At 46.4% G+C, this 18665-nt stretch overlaps 1 protein-coding gene across 1 annotated transcript in view; it reads left to right on the forward strand.

Annotated features, from left to right (window-relative positions):
* Positions 1–2422: 2422 nt before the first annotated feature.
* Positions 2423–18665, forward strand: part of LOC147117116 (dnaJ homolog subfamily C member 1-like) — a 107259-nt gene continuing 91016 nt past the window's right edge. The window contains exon 1 of the mRNA XM_085987807.1: positions 2423–2967. Coding sequence (XP_085843933.1) covers positions 2932–2967 — 36 coding nt within the window. The 5' untranslated portion in view covers positions 2423–2931. The remainder of the gene's footprint in view (positions 2968–18665) is intronic.

Genomic DNA, 18665 nt, shown 5'->3' on the forward strand with positions numbered 1-18665 from the left:
CCCCCCCCAGTCTCTCTCTCCCCCCCCCCAGTCTCTCTCTCCCCCCCCCCCAGTCTCTCTCTCCCCCCCCCCAGTCTCTCTCTCCCCCCCCCCAGTCTCTCTCTCCCCCCCCCCCAGTCTCTCTCTCCCCCCCTCCCCCCCCCAGTCTCTCTCTCCCCCCCCCCCCCAGTCTCTCTCTCCCCCCCCCCCCAGTCTCTCTCTCCCCCCCCCAGTCTCTCTCTCCCCCCCCCCCAGTCTCTCTCTCCCCCCCCCCCAGTCTCTCTCTCCCCCCCCCCCCAGTCTCTCGTCTCTCCCCCCCCCCCAGTCTCTCTCTCCCCCCCCCAGTCTCTCTCTCCTCCCCCCCCCAGTCTCTCTCTCCCCCCCCCCAGTCTCTCTCTCCCCCCCCCCCAGTCTCTCTCTCCCCCCCCCCCAGTCTCTCTCTCCCCCCCCCCCCAGTCTCTCTCTCTCTCCCCCCCCCCCAGTCTCTCTCGTCTCCCCCCCCCCCAGTCTCTCTCTCCCCCCCCCCAGTCTCTCTCTCCCCCCCCCCCAGTCTCTCTCTCCCCCCCCCAGTCTCTCTCTCCCCCCCCCAGTCTCTCTCTCCCCCCCCCCAGTCTCTCTCTCCCCCCCCCCAGTCTCTCTCTCCCCCCCCCAGTCTCTCTCTCCCCCCCCCAGTCTCTCTCTCCCCCCCCCAGTCTCTCTCTCCCCCCCCAGTCTCTCTCTCCCCCCCCCAGTCTCTCTCTCCCCCCCCCAGTCTCTCTCTCCCCCCCCCAGTCTCTCTCTCCCCCCCCCAGTCTCTCTCTCCCCCCCCCAGTCTCTCTCTCCCCCCCCAGTCTCTCTCTCCCCCCCCCAGTCTCTCTCTCCCCCCCCCAGTCTCTCTCTCCCCCCCCCAGTCTCTCTCTCCCCCCCCCCAGTCTCTCTCTCCCCCCCCCAGTCTCTCTCTCCCCCCCCAGTCTCTCTCTCCCCCCCCCAGTCTCTCTCTCCCCCCCCCAGTCTCTCTCTCCCCCCCCCCAGTCTCTCTCTCCCCCCCCCCAGTCTCTCTCTCCCCCCCCCAGTCTCTCTCTCCCCCCCCCAGTCTCTCTCTCCCCCCCCCAGTCTCTCTCTCCCCCCCCCAGTCTCTCTCTCCCCCCCCCAGTCTCTCTCTCCCCCCCCCAGTCTCTCTCTCCCCCCCCCAGTCTCTCTCTCCCCCCCCCCAGTCTCTCTCTCCCCCCCCCCCCAGTCTCTCTCTCCCCCCCCCCCCAGTCTCTCTCTCCCCCCCCCCAGTCTCTCTCTCCCCCCCCCTCCTCCCCCCAGTCTCTCTCTCCCCCCCCCCAGTCTCTCTCTCTCTCTCCCCCCCCCAGTCTCTCTCTCCCCCCCCCAGTCTCTCTCTCCCCCCCCCAGTCTCTCTCTCTCCCCCCCCCCAGTCTCTCTCTCTCCCCCCCCAGTCTCTCTCTCCCCCCCCAGTCTCTCTCCCCCCCCAGTCTCTCTCTCCCCCCCCAGTCTCTCTCTCCCCCCCCAGTCTCTCTCTCCCCCCCCAGTCTCTCTCTCCCCCCCCAGTCTCTCTCTCCCCCCCCAGTCTCTCTCTCTCTCTCCCCCCCCCCCCCAGTCTCTCTCTCTTCCCCCCCCCCAGTCTCTCTCTCTCCCCCCCCCCCAGTCTCTCTCTCTCCCCCCCCCCCCCCCCCAGGTGTCTCTCTCTCTCCCCCCCCCCCCCAGTCTCTCTCTCTTCCCCCCCCCCCCGTCTCTCTCTCTCCCCCCCCCCGTCTCTCTCTCTCCCCCCCCCCCCCAGTCTCTCTCTCTCCCCCCCCCCCAGTCTCTCTCTCTCCCCCCCCCCAGTCTCTCTCTCCCCCCCCCCCCAGTCTCTCTCTCCCCCCCCCCCCAGTCTCTCTCTCTCCCCCCCCCAGTCTCTCTCTCCCCCCCCCCCCAGTCTCTCTCTCCCCCCCCCCCCAGTCTCTCTCTCCCCCCCCCCAGTCTCTCTCTCCCCCCCCCCCAGTCTCTCTCTCCCCCCCCCCCAGTCTCTCTCTCCCCCCCCCCCCCAGTCTCTCTCTCCCCCCCCCCCCAGTCTCTCTCTCCCCCCCCCCCCAGTCTCTCTCTCCCCCCCCCCCCCCAGTCTCTCTCTTCCCCCCCCCCCCCAGTCTCTCTCTCCCCCCCCCCCCCAGTCTCTCTCTCCCCCCCCCCCCAGTCTCTCTCTCCCCCCCCCCCCCCCCCAGTCTCTCTCTCTCCCCCCCCCCCCCAGTCTCTCTCTCCTCCCCCCCCCCCAGTCTCTCTCTCTCCCCCCCCCCCCCAGTCTCTCTCTCCTCTCTCTCTCCCCCCCCCAGTCTCTCTCTCTCCTTCCCTCTCTCTCTCTCCTTCCCTTTCTCTCCTTCCCTCTCTCTCGTATCCCCCCACTCTTTCTCTCTCTCTTGCATCACGGGGGGGCGTTTCATTCCATGTGTGGGCGGGCCTAATACTGCAGCCTCCCGAAACGTCGCGGCCATTTTTTTAATACCGACAGCACCAGCACAACAAACCCCCACAGTGCGGCTCCAGCACAGTATCCCGCTCCCGGCCCGCCAGAGCGGGAGGTGAGTTGGGGTCACTCGGGCCGGGCCTCACAACCGCTCGGCCCGAGACACAGAGCGGGGCAGCGGCCAGCCGTAAACCGCACGGCCCTGTAAACTGCCGTTTTACAAAAAAGCCTTGGCAACGCCGGCCCCCCCCCCCCCCCCCCCCAAAGCTAGTAGTATATAAACAGGGTTGATATCTGAGTTCCAAGCAAACCCAAAAGTTGAACCCCCAGCACCTGGTGTTGAACTGCTTACCTCAGCACAAATGTGGTCTTCTGGGATTTAGATCTCAAAGGTTAAGCTTGAGTAGGGCTCTGGAAATAGAAAATTTTCATCATAGCTGAAATGAATCCTCAATTAGTTGTGGCAGTTGGTGATGCCGTTAGACATTTTAACCTAAATGTTGTAATACTATTACATCAGGTAAACCAGTATGAATTGTCCCTCCATACCTGAAACAAACTCCAGAGTAAGTTCAAATTGCTGGTATATGAATTCATGTAAACCATTTTAAATGTCTGCCTCAACGATGTATTTTAATCGTACTTTGTTATTCTGGTGAACTTTATATTGATAAATATTTTTGACCTTTAAACTTTGTGTTTGAATGTGTTTTCTAATGCAGGGCTTCAAAGAAAAAAACGACTTAATCTTTTCTTGATACCCATTTAGTATTTATAAATGTACTACTTGGCAGATGTTTGCATTGACTAGTCAGATAAATGCTAGTTTGTCATGCTGTTTTTTGCTAAAATTTGCAGAACTTCCATAAATTAAATGTTGAAGAAATATATGCTTGAACAATATTTTATGGATTTAGCTATCACTTGCCACCATTGTGTGTTCCTGGCTAGAGCAAAAAAATAGCATATAAATGTGTAGCTGTAGTGCACACATCAATGGAAGCTGAAACTTCTTCTGTTCCGTCCCTTCGAGGTTTAAAGGAGCTGGAAGAAAAAGGTAGCTGCTTTTGTTGATGTGTCCTGGTATGATAAGAGCATAAATAAATGGATGGACTTGTTCTCCCTCGTAACCTTCAGAGTTAGCTTTTTATTTTGTTTAGCAGTACGACTAGGATTAAACTACCCAGGACAAACATTTTTCATGTCCAAAACCTCTAAGTTTGAAGAATGCAGAATTTGTATCACAGTAAATCATCACATCAAATCCTGATTTTTGTCTGAACTTAATCATTTACTATACATCTAAAATCTCTAGAGGGCGTTGAAAACGCTTTGTGAAGTGTTGGTAAACATTTTAGTTCACCCAGTCTACATAAAATACATTGATTTCGAGTGTAGCAAATATTAGTGTGCACTACATAGTTCAAAAACTTGATTGACAGGATCAGAAATCTGTAAATAGTTGGATTGTAAAGAAAAGTAATATGAACATCAAAAAGGACGCTGTGCCCTGTAAGGGAGGGGTGATAAAGAATTAAATGGTTTGTACTTTGAAAGAGCTAGCACTGTTGCTTTAGTGCCACTATGGTGTTGAATTCCTTCGACCAATTTGGACACTTGCAAGAGTTTCTTCTGTGGAAGCATTTCCAGATGTACTGTTTTCAACGGAAGCATCTTGGGACTTATTTGGGTTTTTTGTGAACATGATTTTTTAATCGTGTTTTTGCTTATGGTTGAAATTTATGCACAGATTTTTAAATAAATACAGTAGTGTATTATTACGTGCCAGGAGCACTTGTAAGGAACAAGTAGATTATGTAGAAACCACGTGATTTAGAGTTATTTACCAAGTATATGCTCTACATCAAATGACACATTACAGTTTGATGTATAGTATATACAGGTAGACTACCCTTTATCCGGACTTCCGAAAACCGAAACCCTCTAAAAACCGGATAAGGGATAGTGTAGCATTTTTCCGCACTTCTGAAAACCGAAATCGCTCAGCGTAAGTGTACCAGCCTTTATCCGCACATCCGAAACCAGAAAACCTCTGAAAGCCGAAAGTGGAGCAAAGCATGACTTCTGAAAACCGAAATGCGCACGACCACGACCCCCGCCGACCCCCCCCCCCCACCCCCGGCCGAACCCGACCCCCACCGACCCTGAATGTTTTCCTTACAAATAAACTGTACTACAGTATTTATCCCTGTAACTACAGTATTTATAGTCGTTATTTATCCCACCCTTTCAGATAAGGGATAGTGTATCCTTTATCCGCACTCCCGAAAACCGAATTACCTCTGAAAACCGAAGTGTTTTCGCGCACCTTCCGAAATCCGAAATTTTCCTAAAACCGAAACACGGCTGGTCCCGAGGTTTTCGGATAAAGGATAGTCTACCTGTACTGCCTTGTGTTCTGCAGTAAATCATTAAGGAACATTTTTTGTACCTAATATTACAAATTTTTTCTGCTTTTTGGAAAAACAGAAAAATGCATTTTTACAAATATTACTTGGTCCCCTTTAGATACAAGGAGTTTATTACTATCCTGTTTTTTTTAAACCTGAATTCTTTGCTACAGAATAAGATTAATAATTTCACTGTTAATGAATTTCTAGTTTCATTTAAATTCATGTGAAGTGCCTTTCTCCATTGCACATCCTTCACACAATATAGGTTAATAGCCTAGCGTGATAGGTTCTGAGGAAATAACTTGCTAAGCATGCACATGAAAATATCTTCATGATGCAGTACATGGAGTCCTGCTCCTGTTAGTATAATATGCACTCCTGTTGTCAGACATCTCATTGCCAAAAGTTTGGAACAAGTCTCATCCTCTCTCGGGTACATTAGAGAGGAGTATCAAACATTTTGATAATTAGTCTGGCCTGTCTGAGGTTCAATTTCTTTTTCGGGTTTCTGTTTTTTAGGCTTCCTAGAGGCCTAAACTGTGGCACTGGGTGATGAACCTACAAGAAATATCACACTGCCTGTCTCTTTCAAGCCAAACATACAAAAGAAAAACTGTCTTTCTAGAAAAACTAGAAACAGCTGCAAGTAATAAATGTATGTAGTAACGCCAGCTACCAATCTATTCTCCCTTGATGGCCATATAGTGAACAAATAAAATGTCAAAAACAAACAAAACCATTAGCCTACTAGGAGGCAAGACGCAAAGTGAAATTTTACACTCTGCACTGAAAGTGTGCTTCAACTGGCTGTACTCTATATTGTAAGCCTTTTGGCACTGACCCATGCACAACATTGTCAGCATCAAAACAAGTTAGCTGCCTCCACACTTTAGTAGCTCAGCACAAACATCGACCAAAATCATTAAGTACTGTGTGATATGTGACGTATTCACGATTGTGATAGTAATAAAATGCTCGTCATCAAAACATTTTACTGCAGTGTATCAGATTTGTTTCATAAAACAGGTTTCCATATCATTCAGAACAAAATAGGCAAATGTAGTAACCCTAAGAAATCTAGCCACGACAAGTCTAGCATTTTTGAGCAAGTGGCGGCACCGATTGGTATGGAGAAAACATTGGCCGTTGACACTACTGAGGACTTGACAACTTAAGTCAATCCCAAGGAGCCTTTTATTTTCCTTCATGCCATAAGTTCATAGGCAGGGAGACAATTCAGCACTGACTTTTTTTTAATTAAATATTTGAACACTGGCACTGTGCAATCATCAGTAGCAGCAAGAACTGGCACTGCATTCTGTGTAGATTAAGGACAGATTACATTTGATCCTTCCCAGAAGGTAAATACCTGCTTAGTAACATGGGGCTACCCTCAGATAAATGCTCCTTAGATCAGAGGATCTGGCATCACCTGGGACAGAACCTCTAAATAACCACTGGTTGGCACTAGGTATCTAGGACTGTATTATTGCATGAATAGTCAAAACAAAATGTAAATGCCTCCTAAAGGGACAGTGGGGGGGCTTCCAAGCTATCTTGAAATGAACCCAACTTTGCACTCAACCCACCATTATGGCAGATGGACATCCCACCTCTGCATGCATGGCTGTAGTCCATCTGCACCATTTTTATTGAGGGGTTTTTATTCTGAGACATTCAGACTTCTGGGAGTTGGTTTTGAGGAAATGGAGGCAAATGAGGACATTGTAGTGTATGTGCCTTTAAGTGCCCCATGTGTGCTGTAATGCCGGTAATGGCCACTCGGGCTATATAAGCCTGTATATTGTGTTATATCCGTTAGTTCCCCTCCAGACTTTGCTTAGTAAACACCTATGAACCAACTCCTGTCTTCAGTGTCTCTATCAACACACAGACACAACAGTGGCAACGAAGTGGAAACGGACTTACCTGCAATTCGGCAGCACCTCAAGGACATCGATTCCTCTGGCGTCCAGAAGAATCAAGAAAGTGAAAAAAGCTGTGGTTTCACCAGCTGGTCAAGCTGGTGGCAGGTACTGCGCTAATCCTTCCTGGGCATCAGGCTGGGGCTCCAGCAGCTGGTTTTACAGCTGGGCCAAGCAGCGAAAGCGGAGGCAAGCAGTAACAGACGGGGAGGGAGCACTCGAGACGGCCGGCGCTGCAAAAAGGTCGGCGTTTAGACCTAGAGAGAAAGTCCGGCGGGAACGAGTCTCCAACTGTAAATAAATAAATAAAAAAAGAACGGAAACCGCGGGAAACAGCGTTGTCATCGGCAGCAGCGGCGGGAAAGCGCGGGAAGCGCCATATCTTTTCTGCAGAAAAGAAAGAAAAGCGCGGGAAGCGCCATATCTTTTCTAAGATGCCCAAGTCTGGCAATTTTGATAGCGAGATAGAGGATTGGACCACATATGTGGAAAGAGTGGAGGTATATTGCACTGCAAATAGAATAGAAGATGAAAAAAAAGCTTCAGTACTGCTGAATCTAATGGGCGCAAAGACATACGGGCTGTTACGAAATTTAATCACTCCAGCCAAACCAAAGGACAAGGATTTTAAAGAAATTGTTGATACCCAACACCGCTGCTGATAGCGGAACGGTTCAAATTCTTCAAGAGAAATCAACACAAGAATGAAAGTAACGCTGATTACCTCACCAAATTAAGAAAGCTATCAAAACACTGCCAATTCGGGGCAGGACTAGCAGATTATCTTCGAGACAAATTCGTCTGCGGTCTCTTAAGTGAAGGAACACAGAAAAGGCTGCTTTCTGAAAAAGATTTAACACTGGACAAGGCTTTCAGTATGGCTGTATCATACGAAGCAGCCGTAAGAGGAGCTGCAGAAATACAACAAAAGACACAGGACTTCGGCACCCATGAAATGACACAGGGTTTCGAGAGATGTTATCGCTGTGGCAGATCCATCCATGACCAGAGGGACTGCTGGTTCAAGGACAAAGCATGCAGGGAATGCGGAAAGATTGGACACATTGCACGGGTATGCCGATCTGGACAAAATAAATCCACAGACAGGGAAAAAAAATCAATAAAGAAAAGTACAGGAAGGTACAAATGATGACGGACAGTAGCTCCGAAGACCAGAAGAGCGATAGCGACTCCGAAAACAAGAGACTAAGCTGTCTCAAATTACATAATGTACTTGCCAAAGATGATTACCAGACCATTTGGGTTACCCTCACGATAGCAGGGTCCCCAGTTAAAATGGAGCTAGATACAGGATCAGCTCTGACCGTAATAAATCGACGGGATTACGAGAGGCTATTTCCGCATATACCTTTAAAAGACACATCCATTATCTTAAAAACATATACGGGGCAGAAAGTATACCCCAAAGGAAAAATAAGGGTGCCTGTTGTATACAACGGCAAGGAAATACAGAAGTTGTATTTATACATTCTACAAGATGGTGGCCCACCGCTGTTAGGACGTGAATGGATCAGGAAAATACGTTTAGACTGGCACTCCATTCAGGCACCAGTAAGAAAAAAAACGACGATGACGTCATACCTGAACGATTAAAAGACATCTTGACCAACGCCAAAGAAGTGTTTCAAGAGAAACTAGGAACCTTGAAAGGCGTCACCGCCTCAATAAAAGTGGAAGATGCAGCAATTCCCAAGTTTTTTAAAGCAAGACCAGTGCCATACGCAATTCGTCCAGCAGTCGAGGCAGAGCTGGAGAATTTGGAAAATGCAGGCGTATTATTCAAAATAGATTGGAGCGAGTGGGCAACACCCATCGTTCCAGTCATGAAGAAAGCATTGAATAATGATAAATCTGAAGAACAGAGAAAAATTCGCATCTGTGGAGACTTCAAGGTGATGGTAAACCCGGTCCTTCACACGGTACAGTATCCTCATCCGAGGATAGAAGATATTTTCGCCTCACTATCCGGAGGGAAACGTTTCACCAAAATTGACTTGGCACAGGCATATCTACAGATGGAGGTTGAAGAGGCCTCTAAAAATATCTCACGATAAATACACACAAAGGTCTGTACCAGTACAATCGACTGGTTTTCGGAGTAGCATCCGCTCCAGCTATCTGGCAAAGAGCTATGGAGCAAGTCCTCCAAGGGATTCCGGGTACTCAATGCTACCTAGATGACATCCTTGTAACAGGAGAAAACGACAACGAGCACCTTGCCAATTTGGAGCAGGTGCTCACTAGGCTGAGAGAACGGGGCCTACGAGCAAATCGCCCCAAGTGCGAATTTTTCCAAAATCAAATATCATTGTGGCCACATAATTAATAAGGAAGGGTTGCATAAGTCACCTGAAAAAATTGAAGCGGTCATAAAAGCCCCAGCACCTGAGAATGTTTCACAATTAAGGTCGTTCCTGGGGTTAATAAATTACTAAATTACTATCATAAATTCTTAGCGAACTTATCAACTCTTCTACACCCTCTTAATGAACTGCTACAAACAGGAGTAATTTGGAAATGGAGCGAAGACTGTAAACGTGCCTTCCATAAATGCAAAGACTTAATCACATCCAAAGAAGTTTTGGCTCATTACAACCCATCACTGCCAATCAGACTGGCGTGCGATGCATCCCCTTACGGCATAGGAGCAGTATTATCGCATAAATTCCCTGATGGCTCGGAATGGCCGATAGCTTTTGTGTCACGCTCATTGAACTCAGCTGAGCGTAACTATGCCCAGATCGACAGGGAAGCACTCAGCCTGGTATGGGGAGTGAAGAAATTCAACCATTACCTACACGGACAAAAATTTACCTTGTTGACTGACCATCAACCCCTCATCTCCATATTCAACCCTAAAAAGGGTGTTCCCATTATGACAGCGCAAAGGCTACAGAGGTGGTCCCTTTTTCTAGGGGCACACCAATACAACATAGAATACAAAGGATCAAAACAGCATGGGAATGCTGACGGTTTATCGCGCCTACCGTTGCCAACGGTAGAAGAGGCACCTACAGTAGACCCAGTGGAGATGTTCCACTCAACCATAGTGGAATGTATACCAGTAACAAATTCTGCCATTGAAAAGGAAACGAGAAATGACCCGACTCTCTCTCGAGTCTATGACTTAACGGTGAAGGGATGGCCAGCACATGGCGAACCACTGTTGCCAGCATTCTCGCAAAGAAGAGAACAGCTGTCAGTGTGCCGAGGAACCTTGATGTGTGGATCCAGAGTGGTGATTCCACCCAAACTCCAGGATAAAGTGCTAAAGGAGCTTCACGAGGGGCATCTGGGTGGAGTGAAAATGAAGAACCTAGCCAGAGCGTTTGTATGGTGGCCAGGTATCGATGGAGACATCGAAGAAATGACCAAGAGCTGCCTAGGATGCCAGAAGGTCCAAAACGCTCCACCCCAAGCCCCTCTACATCCATGGGAGTGGCCCTCATCTCCCTGGCAAAGGGTACACATTGACTTTGCTGGTCCATTTACGGACTCAATGTTCTTAATAGCAGTTGATGCACACTCCAAGTGGCCGGAGGTAATGAAGATGTCCTCCACCACCACGGAAAAAAACCATCACAGTATTAAGGACCATATTTGCCAGGAATGGGCTGCCGGAACAGATCTGTTCTGATAATGGACCGCAATTTGTGTCCGAAGAATTCAGGAAGTTCTTAAAAAAACAATGGGGTTAAGCACTACACGTCCGCCCCATACCATCCCGCCACCAATGGATTGGCTGAAAGGTTTGTCCAGACCTTCAAGAAGGCCATAAAGGCCATGGGTAATGAAGACATAAATCTACAGCATAAGGTAGATAACTTCTTGTTTGCATACAGGAATGCAACACGTGGTTACAAACCAAACTCCCACCATGATGTTCTTCAATAGAAGCCTAAGATGCCGGCTGGATTTGATCAAGCCCAACATCAGAAGGGACGTGGAGAACCGGCAATTTCAAGGCATGAATGAAAGGCCAACTAGAACCTTCCAGATAGGTCAACAAGTTTTGGCCCGGGACTACCGTACCGAGAAATGGCAGCCTGGAACTATCTGCACACGACTAGGACCGCTGATGTATACCATGGACATCGGAGAAAGCATAATAAGGCGCCATGCTGACCAAATCATAGAGTCATCCGAATAGGGACAACCTACACCACAACTCTATACGTCTAACGATGAAGTAGAGATACCCATATCTACCTCCGATCCGGTGATACTGGAACCCGATGAACCCGACACTGGCATTCAAGCCGAATCAGCCTTGCCAAAAGAACCTACTACTACACCACCGAGGCGTTATCCGGACCGAGTCAAGAAGCCTCCAGAGAGACTGACTTATAATTGATTAACTGCAGCAATGTGTATATTATTTTTCTTATAACATGTAATTAATAATTACGTAAAATATTATGTACTGGTTAGCTAAAAGGGGAGGAATTGTAGTGTATGTGCCTTTGAGTCCCATGTGTGCTGTAATGCCGGTAATGGCCACTCGGGCTATATAAGCCTGTATATTGTGTTGTATCCGTTAGTTCCCCTCCAGACTTTGCTTAGTATACACCAATGAACCAACTCCTGTCTTCAGTGTCTCTATCAACACACAGACACAACAGCTATGACTTTTCACCAAAAAATATGTGGGGGAAAACCGAGCACACTACATCACCAATTTAGATTCTTTGAAGAATGTTACTGACTTGGTCGAATCGATAAGATTTTCCATACATAATGGTTGCCTAGGAGCATGCGAATTGCGAGACGAAGAAAGACTATGGTGCATTTGGCTTGACTTACCATCCTGGTAGTCTCATGATGCAACAATAATGGAGTTGTTGACTAATCATGGCAATCAATCTTTATCAATTAGTCTACAACAGATCAAGACATGAGACAAGGAAAAGCCCCCAGTTGTGGAAAGCTTTGGGAACCAAAGGCCAAAGTCGCCTGTTCCTCCCAAGCATGCTACAATTACCATATGTCATGTTTCAAATTACTCATACTGTATACCAAAATATTAGGGCCTGTTTTATAGATTTACCACTCATTTAAATATTTTTCCACAGATTAGTTTTGAATTTATCCCCTTTCAATCGCAGACTGTGTCCTCTGGTTCTACTGTTCTGGACAAGCTGAAACAGCTTATTGTGGTCTACATTATCTAGTCCCTTTAGAAACCTGACAATAGCAATCATATCAACTCCCAACCTTCTCTCTTCCAGTGAGAACATGCCTAATTTACATAATGGCATATCAGAATCCAATTCTTCCATTCTCTCAATCATTCTGGTTGCCCTCTTCTGCATCCCCTCAATAGCTATATCATCACTTTTTGTACTGTGTTGACCAGAACTGTACACCGTATTCTACATGCGGTCGCACCGATGATTTATAAAGTGGCAAGATTACCTCACTCTTTTGGCTCAATATTGACCTTTTTTAATACATCCCACTGTCTGATTTGCCACCGAGCAGTGTTGCAATTGTCTCAATTTGTCATTCAGGAACCCCAGGGGTGTGTCATTTTCTGTACACCTTTTCCCATTTAAGTAATAGCCCCTTCCTGGATTTTTTTACCCCACATGAAGCACTTTGCACTTCTCTACATTTTAATTTAATCGGCTAATTCCCAAGTATATTCAAATCCTCCTGTAGCTCATCCTGTTCAGCTTTAAGTCTACCACCTTCACCATCTAGGAAGAATATACTTGCCATAGAGGGAGTGCAACGAAGGTTCACGAGATTGATTCCTGGGATGGCGGGACTGTCTTATGAGGAGATTGAGTAAACTAGGCCTGTATTTTCTTGAATTCAGAAGAATGAGAGGGGATCTCATTGAAGCATAAAAAATTATTACAGGGCTTGATAGGGTGGATGTTGGGAGAATGTTTCCCATTGCTGGGGAGTCTAGAACCAGGGACCACAGCCTCAAGATAAAGAGAAAGCCATTCGGGACTGAGATGAGAAGAAATTTCTTCACAGAGGCTGGTGAATCTTTGGAATTCTCTACCCCAGAGGGCTGTGGAGGCTCAGTCATTGGGTATATTAAAAACAGAAGTCGATGGATTTCTGACTAGTAAGGGCATCAAAGGATATGGCGTATAGGGCCGGTGAATGGAGTTGAGGCAGAAGATCAGCCATGATCTCATTGAATGGCAGAGCAGACTTGAAGGGCCAAATGGCCTACTCCTGCTCCTATTTCTTACGTTCTTATTACCTTTGTATCATCTGCAAATTTAGCTATTGTGTTTGTGACGCCGAGCTGCAAATCATTTATGAAGTTATTAAACAAGAGGTCCCAAAACAGAGCCCTGTGGGACCCCACTGGTAACATTCTCCCAGCTTGATGACAATCCTTGTACCACCACCTTCTGGGTTCTATCTGTCAACCAATTGTGTATCCATTGTAAAATATTTCCAATGATTTCTGCTTTCTTTGATTTTAGTACCAACCTTTCCAGAGGAACTGTATCAAAGGCCGTACTAAAATCCAAGTACACCACATCTACTGCCATGCTCCTTTGTCACACATCAAAGAAAACCAGCAATTTAAATTGACATGGCCTTCCCTTCATGAACTCATATTGGCTATCTTTAGTAGAAGTTTTTTGTCGGGATGTATAGAAGTCAGTTAGGAAGTCTGTGACCAGGCATCATCAATTTAAAATTGGCACTGAGTGAAGAGAGAGATTAGGATGAATTTTTTTTTATACGGAGAATTGTTAGAGCATTAAATGCTTTACCTCAGAGAGTAGTTGAGGCAGAGAAAATTACATAGAATCATAGAATGGTTACAGGACAGAAGGAGGCCATTTAGTAACAATACTGTGGAGGAGGAATTCCTAGAGTGTATACAGGATGGTTTCCTGGACCAATATGTCGAGGAACCAACTGGAGATCAGGCCATCTTGGACTGGGTATTGTGTAATGAGAGAGGATTAATTAGCAATCTTGTTGTGCGAGGCCCCTTGGGGCAGATCGATCATAATATGATAGAATTCTTCATTAAGATGGCGAGTGAAGTATTTGACTCGGACGAAGGTCCTGAATTTAAATAAAGGAAACTACGATGGTGTGAGGCGCGAGTTGTCTAGGATGGATTGGGGAATGTTACTTAAAGGGTTGAAGGTGGATAGGCAGTGGCAAACATTTAAAGATCGCATGGATGAACTACAGAATTTGTTCATCCCTGTCTGGCATAAAAATAAAACAAAAAAGGTGACTCAACCGTGGCTAAGAAGGGAAATTAGGGATAGCATAAGATCCAAGGAGAGGACATATAAATTGGCCAGAAAAAGCAGCAAACCTAAGGATCGGGAGCAGTTTAGGATTCAGCAAAGGAGGACAAAGGGATTAATTAAGAGGGGGAAAATAGAGTATGAGAGTAAGCTTGCAGGGAACATAAAAACTGACTGTAAAAGCTTCTATAGATATGTGAAGAGAAAAAGATTGGTGAAGTCAAGCGTAGGTCCCTTGCAGTCAGAATCAAGGGAATTTTTAAGGGGAACAAAGAAATGGCAGACCAATTAAATACATTGGTTCTGTCTTCACAAAGGAGGACACAAATAACCTCCCAGAGATGTCGGGGAACATAGAGTCTAATGAGAGGGAGGAACTGAATAAAATCAGTATTTGTAGGGAAATGGTGTTAGGGAAATTGAGGGGATTGAAGGCTGATAAATCCCCAGGGCCTGATAATCTACATCCTAGGGTACTTAAGGAAGTGGCCCTCGAAATAGTAGATGCATTGCTGGTCATCTTCCAAAAATCTATAGACTCTGGAACAGTTTCCATGGATTGGAGGATAGCTAATGTAACCTCACTATTTAAAAAAGGTGGTAGAAAGAAAACGGGGAATTATAGACCGGTATGTCTAACATCGGTAGTGGGGAAAATGCTAGAGTCCATTATAAAAGATGTAATAGCAGAGCACTTGGAAAACAGTGACAGTATCGGATAAAGTCAACGTGGATTTACAAAAGGTAAATCATGCTTGACTAATCTACTGGAATTTTTTGAGATGTAACTGGTAGAATAGATAAGGGAGAACCAGTGGATGTGGTGTATTTGGATTTTCAGAAGGCTTTCGATAAGGTCCCGCATAAGAGATTAGCGTGCAAAGTTAAAGCACATGGGATTGGGGGTAAGGTACTGACTTGGATAGAGAACTGTGTCAGACAGGAAGGAAAGAGTTGGAATAAATGGGTCTTTTTCCGAGTGGCAGGCAGTGACTAGTGGGGTACCGCAGGGATCGGTGCTAGGACCCCAGTTATTCACACTATTTATTAATGATCTAGACGAGGGAACTAGATGTAATATCTCCAAGTTTGCAGACGACACAAAGCTGGGTGGTGGGCGTGTGTGCTGTGAGGAGGATGCAGAGAAACTCCAGTATGATTTGGACAGGTTGGGTAATTGGGCAGATGCATGGCAGATGCAGTATAATGTGGATAAATGTGAGGCTATCCACTGGTGTCAAAAACAGGAAGGCAAATTATTATCTGAACGGCAATAGATTGGGAAAAGGGGAAGAACAACGAAACCTGGGTGTCCTTGTGCACCAGTCGCTGAAGGTAAGCATGCAGGTGCAGCAGGCGGTTAAGAAGGCAAATGGTATGTTGGCCTTCATAGCGAGGGGATTCGAGTACAGGAACAAGGATGTCTTGCTGCAGTTGTACAGGGCCTTGGTGAGACCACACCTTGAGTATTGTGTGCAGTTTTGGTCACCTTATCTGAGGAAGGATGTTCTTGCTATGGAGGGAGTGCAGCGAAGATTCACCAGACTGATACCTGGGATGGCAGGAATGACGTATGAAGAGAGATTGGGTCGATTGAGCTTGTATTCGCTAGAGTTTAGAAGAATGAGAGGGGATCTCATTGAAACTTAAAATTCTAACAGGACTAGACAGACTAGATGCAGGAAGGATGTTCCTGATGGCGGGGGAGTCCAGAACCAGGAGTCACAGTCTAAGGATAAGGGGTAAGCCATTTAGGACTGATGAGGAATTTCTTCACCCAGAGAGTGGTGAACCTGTGGAAATCTCTGCCACAGAAGGCCGTTGAGGCCAATTCATTAAATATATTCAAGAAGGAGTTCGATATATTTCTTAAGGCTAAAGGGATATGGGGAGAAAGCAGTGACAGAGTACTGAATTTGGATGATCAGCCATGATCTCATTAAATGGCGGAACAGGCTCAAGGGGCCGAATGGCCTACTCCTGCTCCTATCTTCTATGTTTTCGGCCCGTCAAGCCCATGTCGGCTTTCTGCAAGAGCACTTCAGCTAGTCCCACTCCCCCACCCTTTCCCCATAGCCCAGCAAATTTTTTTCCTTCAGGTACTTGCCCAGTTCCCTTTTGAAAGCCACGATTGAGTCTGCCTCCACCACCCTTTCAGGCAGAGCATTCCAGATCCTAACCACTCGCTGCGTAAAAAAGTTTTTCCTCATGTTGCCTTTGGTTCTTTTGCCAATCACCTTAAATCTGTGTCCCCCGGTTCTCAACCCTTCTCTCGATGGGAACAGTTTCTCTCTCTTTATTCTGTCTAGACCCCTCATGATTTTGAACACTTCTATCAAATCTCCTCTCAACCTTCTGTGCTCTAAGGAGAACAACCCCAGCTTCTCTAGTCTATCCACATAACTGGAAGTCCCTCATCCCTGGAACCATTTAAAAAAATCTTTTCTGCACCCTCTCTGAGGCCTTTACATCCTTCCTAAAGTATGGTGCACAGAATTGGACACACTACTCCAGTTGAGGCTGAACCAGTGTTCTATAAAGGTTCATCATAACTTCCTTGCTTTTGTACTCTATGCCTCCCTCTATTTATGAAGCCCAGGATCCCGTATGCTTTTTTTAACCACTTTTTCAAGCTGCCCTGCCACCTTCAACAATTTGTGCACATATACCCCCAGGTCTCTCTGTTCATACACCCCCATTACAATTGTACCCTTTAGTTTATATTGCCCCTCCTCATTCTTCCTACCAAAATGTATCACTTCGCACTTTGCTGCGTTAAATTTCATCTGCCACGTGTCCACCCATTTCACCAGCCTGTCTCTGTCTATCACTATCCTCCTCGCTGTTCACTATAATTCCAAGTTTTGTGTTATCTGCAAATTTTGAAATTGTGCCCTGTACACCCAAGTCCAAGTCATTAATATATATTAATAAAAGCAATGGTCCTAGTACCGACCCCGGGGAACACCACCGTCCAGTCCAAAAAAAAAACTTTCACCTCTACTCTGTTTCCTGTCACTTATCCAATTTCGTACCCATGCTGCCACAGTCCCTTTTATTCCATGGGCTTCAACTTTGCTGGCAAGCTTATTATGTGGCACTTTATCAAATGCCTTTTGGAAGTCCATGTACACCATGTCTACCACATTTCCCTCATCAACCCTCTGTTACCTCATCAAAAAACTCAGTCAAGTTAGTTAATTTGCCTTTAACAAATCCGTACTGGCTTTCTTTAATTAATCCACACATGTCCAAGTGACTTAACTTTATCCCTGATTATTGTTTCTAAAAGCTTCCCCATTACTGTGGTTAAGCTGGGTTTATCCTTACACCCTTTTTTGAACAAGGGTGTAACATTTGCAATTCTCCAGTCCTCTGGTACCACCCCCCGTATCTAAGGCGGATTGGAAGATTATGGCCAGTACCTCCACAATTTCTTCCTTAACTTCCCTCCGCATCCTAGGATGCATTCCATCCAGTCCTGGAGACTTATCAACTTTAAGTATAGACAGTCTTTCTAGTACCTGCTCTTTATCAATTTCTCTCATCCAGTATCCTCCACTACCTCTTTCACTATGACTTTGGCAGCATCTTCTTCCTTGGTGAAGACAGATGCAAAGTACTCATTTAGTACCTCAGCCATGCCCTCTGCCTCCATGTGTAGGTCTTTTTGGTCGCTAATTGGCTCCACCCCTCCTCTTACCACCCGTTTACTATTTATATGCTTTTAGAAGACTTTTTAATTCCCTTTTACATCAGCTGCCAATCTATTCTCATACTCTCTATTTGTCCCTCTTATTTTCTTTTTCACTTCCCCTCTGAACTTTCTATATTCAGCCTGATTCTCACTTATTCTCAACCTGACATCTGTCCGGCGCGCTCATTTTCTGCTTCATCTTACTCTCTATATCTCTCTTGTCATCCAGGGATCTCTGGCTTTAGCTAACCTAGCTTTCCCCCTCATAAGAATGTATCTCAACTGTACCTTAACCATCTCTTTAAAGGCAGCCCATTGTTCGATTACAGTTTTGCCTGCCAATCTTTGATTCCAAGTTACCCGGGCCAGATCTGTTCTCAACCCACTGAAATTGGCGTTCCTCCAATTAAGTATTTTTACTCTGGATTGCTCCCTGTCTTTTTCCATAGCTAACCTAAACCTTATGATACTATGATCACTGTTCCCTAAATGATCCCCTAATGACACTTGCCCCACCTCATTCCCCAGAATCAGACCCAGCAGTGCCTCCTTCCTCGTTGGGCCGGAAACGTACTGACCAAGCAAGTTCTCTTGAACGCACGTCAGAAATTCTTCCCCCCTCTCTGCCCTTTACACTATTACTAACCCAGTCTATATTACAATAATTGGAAGTCCCCTATTATTCCTACTCTATAGTTCTTGCACCTCTCTAATTTCCCTGCAAATTTGCTGCTCTGTATCTTTCCCACTAGTTGGTGGCCTTTAGAATACACCTAATAGTGTAATGGCACCTGTATTATATCTTAACTCTAACCAAATAGATTCTGTCCTTGCCCCCTCTAGGACATCCTTTTTTTCCAGCACTGTAATATTCTCCTTAATCAATACTTCCACCCAACCTCCATTCTTTCCTTCCCTATCTTTCCTGAACACCTTATTTCAAGGAATATTTAAAACAGAGTC

Source organism: Somniosus microcephalus, chromosome 5 (genome assembly GCF_052327205.1).
Source record: "Somniosus microcephalus isolate GS21.2 chromosome 5, FLI_Smic_1.0, whole genome shotgun sequence".
Taxonomy (NCBI): Eukaryota; Metazoa; Chordata; class Chondrichthyes; order Squaliformes; family Somniosidae; genus Somniosus; species Somniosus microcephalus.